The 14,620-nt window shown below is 48.6% G+C and overlaps 1 protein-coding gene across 1 annotated transcript; it reads left to right on the top strand.

Moving 5' to 3' along the window:
- Nucleotides 1–3,192: 3,192 nt before the first annotated feature.
- On the top strand, nt 3,193–12,750 carry LOC119946576 (neutrophil gelatinase-associated lipocalin-like). The gene is made up of 7 exons (XM_038767975.1): nt 3,193–3,418; nt 5,294–5,427; nt 9,345–9,424; nt 9,719–9,835; nt 10,228–10,329; nt 12,147–12,169; nt 12,539–12,750. Exons 1-6 carry the CDS (start codon nt 3,302–3,304, stop codon nt 12,167–12,169), a joined length of 573 nt encoding a protein of 190 aa, XP_038623903.1. The 5' UTR covers nt 3,193–3,301; the 3' UTR covers nt 12,539–12,750.
- The last annotated feature ends 1,870 nt before the right edge of the window (nt 12,751–14,620 follow it).

The following is a 14,620-nucleotide window of genomic DNA, read 5'->3' as shown; positions in this document are numbered from 1 at the left end:
CCCACGGCCTCTGACTCCCAAGCCCGGTCGACTGAGTCTGGTCGGGGCCCTGATTCAGAACCTTGGCAGGAGCGGAGTGACCAAACAGAGGCCTAAAGATAATAATTACGGTTCTTGTAAAGCGATAGCTATGTGCCAAACACTGTTCTAAGCACTGGGGCAGATACAGTAATAATAATAATAATAATAATAATAATAATGGCATTTGTTCAGCGCTTACTATGGGCAAAGCACTGTTCTAATACGAGGTGATCAGGTTGTCCCACGTGGGGCTCACAGTCTTCATCCCCATCAGACAGATGAGGTCACTGAGGCACAGAGAAGTTAAGCAACTTGCCCAAAGTCACACAGTTGATAAGTCGCAGAGCCGGGATTCGAACCCATGACCTCTGACTCCCAAGCCCGGGCTCTTTCCACTGAGTTACGATACCACTCAGTGCTTAGACGCCATTGACCGATTCTGTCCCCTAACCCTTCGCCTTCCTGTTTGCGGCCTAGAGCTCGACTCCATCCAACACTCAAACAAGCCGTGGCATTTGTTGAGTGCTTACTCGGTGCGGAGCGCTGTGCTGAGCGCTTGGAAGAGTTGGGTTGAGTAAGTAGACGCTGTCCCTGCCCTCAAGGAACTTCCAGTCTACTCCAGGAGGTGACAGTGAAATATGTTAGAGGTAAGAGGAAGCAATGGAGTTGTAGGGAAGCTCCTTGTAAGCGGAGAATGTATCTGGTTATGGTTATATTGTGCTCTCCCTGGCGCTTAGTACAGTGCTCTGCACAAGATGGGCACTCAATAAATACGATTGAATAAATGAAGGAATGAATGAAGTGCTTAGAGGACGAGGACTTGAGGGTGCAGGTGACACAACACAGGGGGAAATCAGGTGAGGAGATGAGAAACTGCCATTTTCATCTGTGATTTTCACTTATAACTGGAGGAAAATAAGAACGATTCTGGTATTTGTTAAGCGCTTCCTCTGCCCCAAGCACTGTGCTAGACGCAAGAGATCAGATCGAGCCCAGCCCCTGCCCCCCATGGGGCTCTCCGTCTAAGAGGAAGGCGGAACACTTATCTTATTCCCATTTGGGAAGCGGCGTGGCTCAGTGGAAAGAGCCCGGGCTTTGGAGTCAGAGGTCGTGGGTTCCAATTCAGGCTCCGCCAATTGTCACCTGGGTGGCTTTGGGCAAGTCACTTCACTTCTCTGGGCCTCAGTTCTCTCATCTGTAAAATGGGGGTGAAGACTGTGAGCCCCACGTGGGACAACCTGATCACCTTGCATCCCCCCAATGCTTAGAACGGTGCTTTGCACAAAGTAAGCGCTTAACAAATACCATCATTACTATTATTATTTATTTTACCGATGAGGTAACTGAGGCACAGAGAAGTGAAATGAATTGTCCCAGGTCACACAGTAGACAAGTGGCATAGTGGTTAGATCCCAGGCCAGCGAGTCAGAAGGTCGCGGGTTCTAACTCTGGCTCCGCCGTCGGTCTGTTGCGTGACCTTGGGCAAGTCATTTCACTTCTCTGGGCCTCAGTTACCTCATCTGTAAAATGGGGATCGAGACCACTCGACCACTTGTCAGCTGTCCGGCTCCACCACTTGCCAGCTGTTTGACTTTGGGCAAGTCACTTCACTTCTCTGGGCCTCAGTTACCTCATCTGTAAAATGGGGATTAAGATTTTGAGCCCCATGTGGGACAACCTGATCACCTTGTATCCCCGAGTGCTTAGAACAGTGCTTTGCACATAGTAAGTGCTGTGTGGTATAATAATGTTATATAATATATTATATGTTATAATGTCATATAATATAATATTTATATAACAAATACCATTATTATTATTAGTAGTAGTAGTAATGGTGTATCTGGCCACTGAACGGAGTACTGAGGTAGACACATTCATTCATTCAATCATATTTATTGAGCGCTTACTCTGTGCAGAGCAGTGTACTAAGCGCTTGGGAAGTACAAGTTGGCAACATCTCCCATGAGGCTAAGTAGGAGGGAGACTAGGTATTGAAACCCCATCTTGGAGATGATGGGGGAAACTGAGGCACAGAGAAATTAAGCAACACTCCCAAGATCACATGGCAGGTAAGTGGCAGGAACAAGTATAGAACCTAACGTCCAGAGCCGTGCTCTTCGTACTAGCCGTTTCCCACGCTGCTGTTACTACCGGTAATAATGGAGAAGCAGTGTGACTCAGTGGAAAGATCCTGGGCTTGGGATCAGAGGTCACGGGTTCAAATCCCGGCTCCGGCAACTGTCAGACTTTGGGCAAGTCACTTCACTACTCTGGGCCTCGGTGACCTCATCTGTAAAAGGGGGATTAAAACCGTGAGCTCCCTGTGGGACAACCTGATCAGCTTATAACCCCCCCAGTGCTTAGAACAGTGCTTTGCACATCGTAAGCGCTTAACAAATGCCATAAAAAATAATGAGGATCTTTTTTAAGTGCTTTCCATTTGCCAAGCGCTCTGCTGAGCACTGGGGTAGATAGAGATGATCGTGTCGGATAGGGTCACATGAGGCTCACAGACTGAAAGGGGTTGGGATCACCTGGCCACGCAGTAGGGATCGCCCGGAGACAGGAGGGTGGGATGTGAGTGGCGAAAGGATTCTTCATCTAATTCCTCACCGAGCAGCCCAAGAGTGGGAAAAGAGCTCTGGAGCAGGAGGGGAATCTTATGCGTGGCTCAGTGGAAAAAGTCTGGGCTTTGGAGTCAGAGGTCATGGGTTTGAATCCCCGGCTCCACCACTTGTCTGCTGTGTGACCTTAGGCAAGTCACTTCACTTCTCAGAGCCTCAGTTACCCCATCTGTAAAATGGGGGTGATGACTGTGAGCCCCACGTGGGACAACCTGATCACCTTGCATCCCCCCCAGCGCTTAGAACAGTGCTTTGCACATAGTGAGCGCTTAATAAATGTCATTATTATTATTATTATTACTATTATTCTGCTTCCCCTTACGCCCCCAGCTCGACCCCAGCTCATTTCCTTCTCCCTTGAGCAATCCGGCTCAAGGAGAAATAATCCGGCCATCTACCAAGACTTCCCGTCTGTGGATTTACCAATCTTTCCTGGAGTTGGCAAAGACTGGCAAAGACACCTCCGTGCTCTCTCAACAGTTGGCGGACTTCCAGCTCGGGGTTATAAATAGCGGTCTGTGCAGATCTCACTTCGGTGGCCGCCCTCCCGCCTCCCGCTCTCCCTCGGTTCGTTCCCAGTCCCTCTCTCCGTGGCCGGCCCAGCGCTCCGGGGGCACTCCGGTCTCTTCCAGGAAGGCCCGGGCAGCATCGGGATGAAGACGGCCCTACTGCCCGTCGGGTTGGTGGCCTTGTTCTGCTCCCTGCAGACTTGGACCCAGACGTCGGCTCAGACCGACGTCCCCGTGCAGCCCGATTTTCAGCCGGACAGGGTAAGCCGGAAAGGCCCGCACTCTGAGCCCCGTGGTGGAGAAGCAGCGTGGCTCGGTGGAAAGAGCCCGGGCTTTGGAGTCAGAGGTCACGGGTTCAAATCCCGGCTCCTCCACCTGCCAGCTGGGTGACTTTGGGCGAGTCACTTCACTTCTCTGGGCCTCAGTGACCTCATCTGGAAAACGGGGAGTAAGTCTGTGAGCCCCACGTGGGACAACCTGATTGCCTTGTAACCTCCCCAGCGCTTAGAACAGTGCTTTGCTCATAGTAAGTGCTTAATAAATGCCGTTATTATTATTGGGGTAGGGGCTTGGGGCTGAGGGCAGCAGCAGTTATAATAATAATAATAATATTGATGGCATTTATTAAGCGCTTACTATGTGCAAAGCACTGTTCTAAGCGCTGGGGAGGTTACAAGGTGATCGGGGGCTCACCACGGGGGGCTCACAGTCTTCATCCCCATTTTCCAGATGAGGTCACTGAGGCCCAGAGAAGCGAAGTGACTTGCCCAAAGTCACACAGCTGACAATTGGCCGAGCCAGGATTTGAACCCATGAAATCTGACTCCAAAGCCCGGGCTCTTTCCACTATGTGCTTGGCACACAGTAAACGCTTAATAAATGCCATCATTATAATTATTATATTCACGGGGCCCGTGGCTCTTTGCCATTTGGCTCCGGTTTCCCGGTCTTCCTAGAGCTTCTGGGAATGTCGAAGTGCTGTACTCGTGGACACACACACATGTATGTGCGCCACTCAGCCAGTCCGTGACCTCCCCCAACCCGGCCGCACCACCCAGTTATGCGACGTTGACCCCCGTGGATGTATAGTGACTGACGCCGGAGCTCCCAGAAGGAAGGAAGGGGGGTTGCCCACCTGCTACTCCGCCCAGGCTCTCCATTTTTCTCTGCCACCTAGTCACTTAGTGATTAGGGGTCAGCCCCAAGTGCAACCGATAATAATAATAATGACGGCATTTATTAAGCACTTACTATGTGCAAAGCCCCGTTCTAAACGCTGCGGAGGTTACAAGGTGATCGGGTGGTCCCACGCGGGGCTCACAATCTTAATCCCCGTTTTACAGATGAGGGAACTGAGGCCCAGAGAAGTGAAGTGACTTGCCCAAAGTCACCCAGCTGACAAGTGGCGGAGCCGGGATTTGAACCCCTGACCTCTGACTCCAAAGCCTGCACTCTTTCCACTGAGCCACGCTGCTTCTCTAGATGGAATGACAGAAAAGCAGCATGGCTTAGGGGAAAGAGTACGGGCTCGGGAGTCAAAGGCTGCGGGGTCTGATCCCAGTTCCTCCTCTTGCCTGCTGTGTGACGTTGGGTAAGCCATGTCACTTCTCTGTGCCTCGGTTACCTCATCTGCCAAATGGGCATTAAGACTGTGAGGCCCATGTGGAACAACCTGATTACCAGGTATCGGCTCCAGCACTCAGAACGGTGCTTGGTGCGTAGTAAGAGATAAACCAAAACCAGAATTATTGTTATTATTATTATTATTAATAACCCTGCTTACCTGCATCATCAGATAAACACACACACACACACATTCTTATCTCTCTTGCCCAAACCCCCAATCCATCTGGTAGCTCTGAAGTTTGCAGGCCACTTTCACTCTCCTCCTGGTTGGAGGGGAGTAACTGAGGGTACTCAGGGTATCTCAATCACCTCAAGTTACCTCAGTAACTCAGGGAAACTGAGGACCAGAGCGGGCAAGCAGCTTTCCCTCGACACACAGCGGGCTGGTGTCCCCAAGATGCCGCCAGCGCAGGATGCTCTCCCTCTCCAACTGGCTTCGGGGAAAATCAGGGGCGGGATGGAGCGGGCGGGAATTGGTCCGAGCTGAGAGTCACAGGGCATCCTCCGCAGTTCCAAGGGAAATGGTACGTCGTTGGACTGGCTCTGAGCTCCAAGCCGGTCAAGGGGGGCTATTTCAAGATGTACTCCACTACCTACCAGCTGCTCCCTGACCAGAGCTTCAACGTCACCTCTATCCTGCTCAGGTGAGTGACACTGACATTCCCGCCTGTCCCGCCGTCGACCCCCGGCCCACGTCCTCCCCCTGGCCCGGAATGCCCTCCCTCCGCACATTCTCCAATCTTACTCTCTTCCTCCCTTCAAAGCCCTACTGAGAGCTCACCTCCTCCAAGAGGCCTTCCCACACTGAGCCCCCTTTTTCCTCTCCTCCTCCCCGCCCTACCTCCTTCCCCTCCCCACAGCACCTGTATATATGTTTGTACAGATTTATCACTCTATTTATTTTACTTGTACCTATTTACTATTCTACTGATTTTGTTAATGATGTGCGTCTAGCTTTACTTCTATTTATTCTGATGACTTGACACCCGTCCACGTGCTTTGTTTTGTTGTCTGTCCCTTTTAGACTGCGAGCCCGTTGTTGGGTGGGGACCGTCTCTATATGTTGCTGACTTGTACTTCCCAAGCGCTTAGTACAGTGCTCTGTACACAGTAAGCGCTCAATAAATACGACTGAATGAATGAATGAATTGGCTGAGATCGGCTTAGAATGGTGCTTTGAACATAGTAAGCGCTTAATAAATGCCGTCATTATTATTATCGGCTCAGAGATCCTGGGGCGGGGGGGGGAAGGAAAACCCACCTCCACCAGAGAGGATCCCTAGCGGCGTGGCTTAATGGAAAGAGTACAGGCTTGGGAGTCAACAATGGCTGTGGGTTCTAATCCTGCCTCCTCTGCTTGTCTGCTGGGTGACCTCGGGCAAGTCACTTAACTTCTCTGAGCCTCAGTTACCTCATCTGTAAAATGGGGATGAAGACCGCGAGCCCCCCGTGGGAAGACCTGATGACCTCGTGTCTACCTCAGTGCTTAGTGCTTGGCACATAGTAAGGGCTTAACAAATACCATTATATAGCATTTATTAAGTGCTTAGCATTATTAACCCTAACCCTTAACTATTATTACTATTATTATTATTATTCATTCATTCATTCAATCGTATTTATTGAGAGCTTACTGTGTGCAGAGCACTGTACTAAGCGCTTGGGAAGTACAAGTTGGCAAGATATAGAGACGGTCCCCACCCAACTACAGGCTCACAATCTAGAAGGCAGAGACAGAGGACAAACCAAAACATGTGGACAGGTGTCAAGTCATCAGAATAAATAGAAGTAAAGCTAGAAGCACATCATTAACAAAATAAATAGAATAGTAAATATAGTAAATTAGTAATATAGTAATACAGTAAGTAATATATTATAGTATAGTAAAATAGTAAATATAATAATAATGGCATTTATTAAGCACTTACTATGTGCAAAGCACTGTTCTAAGTGCTGGGGAGGTTACAAGGTGATCAGGTTGTCCCACATGGGGTTTACAGTCTTCATCCCCATTTTGCAGATGAGGTAACTGAGGCACAGAGAAGTGAAGTGACTTGCCCAAAGTCACACAGCTGACAATTGGTGGAGCCGGGATTCAAACCTATGACCTCTGACTCCAAAGCACGGGCTCTTTCCACCGAGCCATACTGCTTTACTTGTACGTATGTACAAGTAAAATAAATAAATATTCATTCATTCATTCATTCAATCGTATTTATTGAGCACTTACTGTGTGCAGAGCTCTGTACTAAGCGCTTGGGAAGTACAAGTTGGCAACATACAGAGACGGTCCCCACCCAGCAACGGGCTCACAGTCTAGAAGGGGGAGACAGATGACAAAACAAAACATGCGGGCAGGTGTCAGGTCATCAGAATAAATAGAAGTAAAGCTAGAAGCACATCGTTAACAAAATAAATAGAATAGTAAATATGTACTAGTAAAATAAATATTCATTCATTCATTCATTCAATCATATTTATTGAGCGCTTACTGTGTGCAGAGCACTGTACTAAGCGCTTGGGAAGTACAAGTTGGCAACATACAGAGACGGTCCCCACCCAACAACGGGCTCACAGTCTAGAAGGGGGAGACAGACGACAAAACGAAACATGCGGACAGGTGTCAAGTCATCAGACTAAATAGAAGTAAAGCTAGAAATACATCATTAACAAAATAAATAGAATAGTAAATATGTACAAGTAAAATAATTAGAGTAATAAATCTGTACATTATTAGAGTTCCCTTCTTGTAGCTGACCACTCCACCCCTCTGCTCGGTCCTCCCCTCTCCCTTACCTCCCTTTTCTTCCTTCTTCAACTGTCCCCCTTCCCTCTCCCCCATTATGGGCCTCTTTTCTCTGTAAGTTGGGGGGCTAGCAAGTGGCTTGGGAGAGGAGGCGGGGAGCCCTTGGAAGCCATCAGGAAGTGAAGGCGTTTGAAAAACCACATTTAGGGTTGTACAAAAAGTGACGGTGGCACAGGGTTATGGTAATTGTGGCAATTGTTAAGCAATTGCTATTCGCCAACCACTGGGGTCGATATACGATAATCAGGTGAGACACTGTCCCTGCCCCATATGGGAATCCCAATCTAAGGAGGAGGGGGGTGACAGGTATTGAACACCCATTTTACAGATGAGGAAAATGAGGCCCACAGAAGTTCTGATACCCAAGGTCACAACAACTAAAACCCAGGAGTCCGGGTGTCCAGCGCTGGGCTGTTTCCACTAAGCCAAGGCTGCTTCTTTAGAGTGGGGAATGACATACCTTGAATTAGGGAAGTGTTGTAGAGACTCTTCATTCTTTAATTCATTCATCGTATTTATTGAGTGTTGATTGCGTGCAGAGCAATGGGAGAGCATTTGGGAGAGTACAATCTAACAATAAACAGACACATTCCCCGCCCACGAGTACAATCTAACGTTCTCTGCCCACGACGAGCTTACGGTCTAGGGGGGAGACAGGCATTAATATAAATAAACAATTACAGATACGGACATAAGCGTTGTGGGGCTGGGATGGGGAGATGAATAACGGGAGCAAGTCAGGACAATGCAGAAGGGATTGGGAGAAGAAGAAAGGAGGGTTTAGTCTGGGAAGGCCTCTTGGAGGAGATGGGCCTTCAATAAGGCTTTGAAGGTGGGGGGAGAGTAAGGTCGGAGGCCTCCTGGCACGTCGGAGGCCGGAGAGGGAGATGGACGTGGGAGAGGCCGTGGAAGGGGTTGTTTGCCAGGAGAAATCGCTGATGTTCGGGGAGGCGGATACCCTGGGCCCCTTTGATGGCCGAGGGGTCTCAGGCTGGGTTTTGGCATCTCTCTGCCAAGCCACCTGGAAGGGTGGGACAAAACCTCTCTACCTGTGACAGTACATAGTAAGCGGTTAACAAATAGTAATAATAATAATGATGGCATTTATTAAGCCCTTACTATGTGCGAAGCACTGTTCTAAGCACTGGGGGGGATACAAGGATGATCAGGTGGCCCCACGTGGGGTTCACGGTTTTAATCCCCATTTGACAGAGGAGGGAACTGAGGCCCAGAGAAGTGAAGTGACTTGCCCAAAGTCACACAGCGGAGCTAGGATTAGAACCCATGACCTCTGGCTCCCAAGCCCGGGCTCTTTCCACTGAGCCACGCTGCTTCTCTATTATACCATACCATAAAAATACCGTAATAAATATTAATTCATTCAATCATATTTATTGAGCGCTTACTGTGTGCAGAGCACTGTATTAAGCGCTTACCTTTATTATTATTAGTAATCGTATCTGTTAAGTGCTTATTATGAGCCAAGCACTAGGGTGATACTCAATTACCAAGGGGGCATAGTCCCTGTCCTTCATGGAGCTCACAGTCTAAGTAGGAGACCGAACGGGTATTGAATCCCCGTTATACAGAGGAGGAGACTGAGGCACAGAGTAGTTAAGGTCACACACTTGGAGCGGGGGGGAGGGGGGAATGGAGGGGGGAAGTGGGGATCTTGAGGGGGTTGAACATGCTCACCCCAACGCCCCCCACTTCCTCCGGACCCCTTTCCCTCACGCCGGCCGACTTGGCCCACAGGGGACAGCGGTGTGACAAGTGGATCAGGACGTTCGTCCCGAAAGATCAGCCTGGCAGGTTCACCCTGAGCAACAAAGGGGGTAAGTCCAAGTTCCCCTTATCTCCTACCTCCCCTTGCCCTGAAGGTTGACCTTGAAGCCTCATTTTTGGGCCTCGTTTCTGGGCAGCTGTTTTTTTTGGGGGGGGAAAGGGGGTCACGGCATGGAGGGGAGGGTCCCGGGCTCCCCCCTTGCCTTGCTCAGCCTCCAGAAGGCCCTGATTGCAGAGGGGTGGGATCCTGGGGACGGCGGGGTGTGTGTGTGGGGTGTCTTCCAGTCTCCCCCTCTGTGTGATTGACTGATTAATTCCTTGCCGGCCTGACTGACCGAGAACAGCCCATAGAGTGAAGGACTACACTGTCAGTGTTATGGAGACAAACTATGAGGAATATTCCATCGTGCATTTTAGGAAGGACGTGGCCAATAAGACATTCTACAAGATAACCCTTTATGGTAAGCTCTCAGCTCCTTCCCTGCTCTACCCTCCCTTGGGGTATAATAATAATAATAATAATAATAAGGATGGCATTTGTTAAGTGCTTACTATGTGCAAAGCACTGTTCTAAGCGCTGGGGAGGATACAAGGTGATCAGGTTGTCCCATGGAGGGCTCACAGTCTTAATCCCCATTTTACAGATGAGGTCTTAAGTGACTGGCCCGAAGTCACACAGCGGGCAAGGGGGCAGAATTGGCATCCAAGTCTCTTGTCTTCCAAGACGGGGATTTTCCCACTAGGCCACGCTGCATCCCCGTTTCCAGTCCCAGCTTCCAAGGAGCTGATCCCAGCAACCCTCCCCCTCACCCCCGACGGGAAGCCTCCTCTAACTCTGCCTCTTCGGCTCCAGGGCGGACAAAGGAGCTGAGATCAGAACTGAAGGAGAGATTTGTCCAGGTGGCCGAGGAACAGGGCCTCAGAGATGACCACGTTGGTTTCCTGCCCAAAATTGGTAAGTCTCAGCTGGGATTGGAGCAGAGGTGGGATGAGGGAAATCCCCCAGAGGGGATTTGGAATCTGGGGCTTCTGCCATTCTGGAGTCGAGATTTCTGCTCCTTTATTCATTCATTCAATCGTATTTATTGAGCACTTACTGTGTGCAGAGCACTGGACTAAGCACTTGGAAGGTACAATTCAGCACTATAGTTATGGTATTTATTATTATTAAGCACTTACTATAGAGAAGCAGCGTGGCTCAGTGGAAAGAGCCCGGGCTTTGGAGTCTGAGGTCATGGGTTCAAATCCCAGCTCTGCCAATTGTCACTTCTCTGGGCCTCAGTTACCTCATCTGTAAAAATGGGGATTAAGACTGTGAGCTCCACGTAGGACAACCTGATCACCTTGTATCCTCCCCAGCGCTTAAAACAGTGCTTTGCACATAGTAAGCGCTTAACAAATGTCATTATTATTATTATTATTATTATTATCTGTTCTAAGCACTGGGGTGGATACAAGTTAATCAGGTCAGACAGAGTCCCCGTCCCACATGAGAGTGACCACTTAAGTAGGAGGGGGGACAGGTTTCTAATCCTCGTTTTACAGTTGAGGAAACTGAGGCACTGAAGTTAATTGACTTGCCCAAAGACATTCATTCAGTTCACTCATTCATTCAATCGCATTTATTGAGCACTTACTGTGTGCAGAGCACTGTATTAAGTGCTTGGGAAGTACAAGTTAGAAACTTATAGAGACGGTCCCTACCCAACGACAGTCTAGAAGGAGGAGAGAGACAACAAAACAAAACATGTGGACAGGTGTCAAGTCTTCAGAACAAACAGAATTAAAGCTAAATGCACATCATTGACAAAATAAATAGAATAGTAGATATGTACAAGTAAAATAAATATTCATTCATTCATTCAATCGAATTTATTGAGTGCTTACTGTGTGCAGAGCACTGTACTAAGCGCTTGGGAAGTACAAGTTGGCAACATATAGAGACGGTCCCTACCCAACAATGGGCTCACAGTCTAGAAGGGGGAGACAGACAACAAAACAAAACATGTGGACAGGTGTCAAGTCGTCAGAACAAGCAGAATTAAAGCTAAATGCACATCATTGACAAAATAAATAGAATAGTAGATATGTACAAGTAAAATAAATATTCATTCATTCAATCAATCGAATTTATTGAGTGCTTACTGTGTGCAGAGCACTGTACTAAGCGCTTGGGAAGTACAAGTTGGCAACATATAAAGACGGTCCCTACCCAACAATGGGCTCACAGTCTAGAAGGGGGAGACAGACAACAAAACAAAACATGTGGACGGGTGTCAAGTCAACAGGAACAAACAGAATTAAAGCTAAAGGCACATCATTGACAAAATTAATAGAATAGTAGATATGTACAAGTAAAGTAAATATTCATTCATTCATTCAATCGTATTTATTGAGCGCTTACTGTGTGCAGAGCACTGTACTAAGCCCTTGGAAAGTACAAGTTGGCAACATATAGAGACGGTCCCTACCCAACAACAGGCTCACAGTCTAGAAGGGGGAGACAGACAACAAAACAAAACATGTGGACAGGTGTCAAGTCATCAGAACAAGCAGAATTAAAGCTAAATGCACATCATTGACAAAATAAATAGAATAGTAGACATGTACAAGTAAAATAAATCTGTACAAACATCTCTATATGTTGCCAACTTGTACTTCCCAAGCACTTAGTACAGTGCTCTGCACACAGTAAGCGCTCAGTAAATACGATTGAATGAATAAATGAATGAAAGGAAACCATCTTCACCACGGTCTCTGTTTTTCCCTCAGATGAATGCATCGATGAGAACTGAGTGAGTATTCCTCTCTGGGAAAGAATTGGATTTTGGTGGGGGGCAGGATGGGAGGATGGAGAGGTGTGGGGGCTGGAAAAGGGAATGGCGAGGAGGATGGGAGGGAAGGGAGAGCTGGGAAAGGGGATGAGAAGGGGGAACAGAGGCCCCTCCTGGGATCAGAACCTCTCTGATTCTCTGGGGAGGGAGGAAAGGGAAACGGTGTCCCTTCCTTCTGGTCCTGTCTCTTGTTCTTTCTTCATCTTCCTTGTCCTTGTCATCTCAATTCTTTCTCTCAACTGTTTTTCTCCCTCTGCCTTCTTTTCTCCCCCTCCCCTTCCTGCCTGACTCTGTTGGTCTGCCTCTGTGTGTCTCTTTCTCACTGCCCAGGCCAAAACACGAAACGCGGCCCCAGTTTCCACGCTCAAAGGAAGGCATGAGATTCAGAGCTGCCCTGGGGGGGCTGCGAGGGGGTCTCCGCTCCCCTCCAGCCCCCCGCTCATCGCTGTCCCCCACTTGCTGCTTCTCTAAGCTCTTCCCCAACGTGACGCCACCAAATAAAGACGGAGTCAATGCAACCTGGCTGCCCAATCTCCTTGGAACCCTGAGTCATTCGTTCATTCATTCAATTATATTTATTGAGCACTTAATAATAATCATAATTATAGGATTTGTCAAGTGCTTACTATGTGCCGAGCACCTTTCTAAACACTGGGGTAGATATAAGGCCATTCATTCAATAGCATTTAGTGAGCGCTTACCATGTGCAGAGCACTGGACTAAACGCTCGGGAAGTACAGGTCGGCAACCTATAGAGACGGTCCCTACCCAACAGCGGGCTCACAGTCTAGAAGGGGGAGACGGACAATGAAACAAAACATGGGGACAGGTGTCAAGTCGTCAGAACAGATAGAATTAAAGCTAAATGCCCATCATTAACAAAATAAATAGAATAGTAAATAGGTACAAGTAAAATGAATAGAGTTATAAATCTGTACAAACATATATAAAGGTGCTGTGGGGAGGGGAAGGAGGTAGGGCGGGGGGGGATGGGGAGCCACAACGGGCTTACAGTCTACTGAGCGCTTACTATGTGCAGAGCACTGTACTAAGTGCTTGGGAGAGTGCAATTAAACAGAATAAGCAGACACGGTCCCTGCCCATAATGAACGTACAGCTTACTACGGGCCAAGCGCTGTACTAAGCTCTGGGGTCGAAAAGAGCTAATCAGGCTAAACACAGTCCCTGTCCCCCACCGGGCTCATAGTCAAAATAGGAGGGAATAAGATTCAATCCTCATTTTAGAGATGAGGTAACAGAAGCACATTCATTCATTCTCTCATTCATTCCTATTTATTGAGCGCTTACTGTGTGCAGAGGACTGTACTAAGCTCATGGGAAGTACAAGTCGGCAACATCTAGAGACGGTCCCTACCCAACAACGGGCTCACAGTCTAGATGGGGATGCAGACAACCAAACAAAACATGTGGACAGGTGTCAAGTCATCAGAACAAATAGAAATAAAGCTAGATGCAAATCATTAACAAAATCAATAGAATAGTAAATAAGTACAAGTAAGATAAATAGAGTAATAAATCTGTACAAACATATATCCAGGTGCTGTGGGGAGGGGAAGGAGGGAGGGTGGGGGGGATGGGGAGGAGGAGAGGAAAAAGGGGGCTCAGTCTGGGAAGCCTCTTGGAGGAGGGGAGGCCATCAGCTTGTCCCATGTGGGGCTCCCAGTCTTCATCCCCATTTTCCAGATGAGGTCACTGAGGCCAAGAGAAGTGAAGTGACTGCCCAGAGTCACAGAGCTGACGGGTGGCGGAGCCGGGATTAGAACCCACGACCTCCGACTCCCAAGCCGGTGCTCTTTCCACAGAGCCACGCTGCTCCTCCAGACTAGGACTTGGGGACGGATCAGAGCAGGGCTGGGGGTGGGTTGGCACAGTGGAAAGAGCCCGGGCTTGGGCGTCAGAGGTCGTGGGTTCTAATCCTGGCTCCGCCACATGTCTGCTGTGTGACCTTGTGCAAGGCACTTCACTTCTCTGGGCCTCAGTGACCTCATCTGTAAAAGGGGGATGAAGGCTGGGAGCCCCCCGTGGGACAACCTGATCACCTTGTGTCCTCCCCAGCGCTTAGAACAGTGCTTTGCACATAGTAAGCGCTTAACAAACACCATTATTATTTTATGGGTTAGGCCAGGGCCAGGGTTCGGTCAGAGGGGAAGAGCCAAGCTGGGGAGTGAACCAGAGTTCTCTGACCCAGCTCTCAAGCCATTCCTTCATTCATTCAATCGCATTTATTGAGCGCTTACTGTGTGCAAAGCACTGGACTAAGCGCTTGGGAAGTACAAGTCGGCAACGTATAGAGACGGTCCCTACCCAACAACGGGCTCACGGTCTAGAAGGGGGTGACAGACAACAAAACAAAACGCGTAGACGGGTGTCAAAATCGTCCAAACAAATAGA

This window comes from Tachyglossus aculeatus, chromosome 27 (genome assembly GCF_015852505.1).
Source record: "Tachyglossus aculeatus isolate mTacAcu1 chromosome 27, mTacAcu1.pri, whole genome shotgun sequence".
NCBI lineage: Eukaryota > Metazoa > Chordata > Mammalia > Monotremata > Tachyglossidae > Tachyglossus > Tachyglossus aculeatus.
The sequence above is the reverse complement of the archived record's forward strand: the minus strand, read 5'-3'. Positions and strand labels throughout refer to the sequence as shown.

Bases quoted from the DNA above. Each gene is read 5' to 3' on its own strand.
- LOC119946576 (XM_038767975.1), top strand. From the start codon at position 3,302: ATGAAGACGGCCCTACTGCCCGTCGGGTTGGTGGCCTTGTTCTGCTCC. The intron at 9,425-9,718 runs GTAAGTCCAAGT...GACCGAGAACAG, and splicing joins CACCCTGAGCAACAAAGGGG to CCCATAGAGTGAAGGACTAC. The intron at 9,836-10,227 runs GTAAGCTCTCAG...CTTCGGCTCCAG, and splicing joins CTACAAGATAACCCTTTATG to GGCGGACAAAGGAGCTGAGA.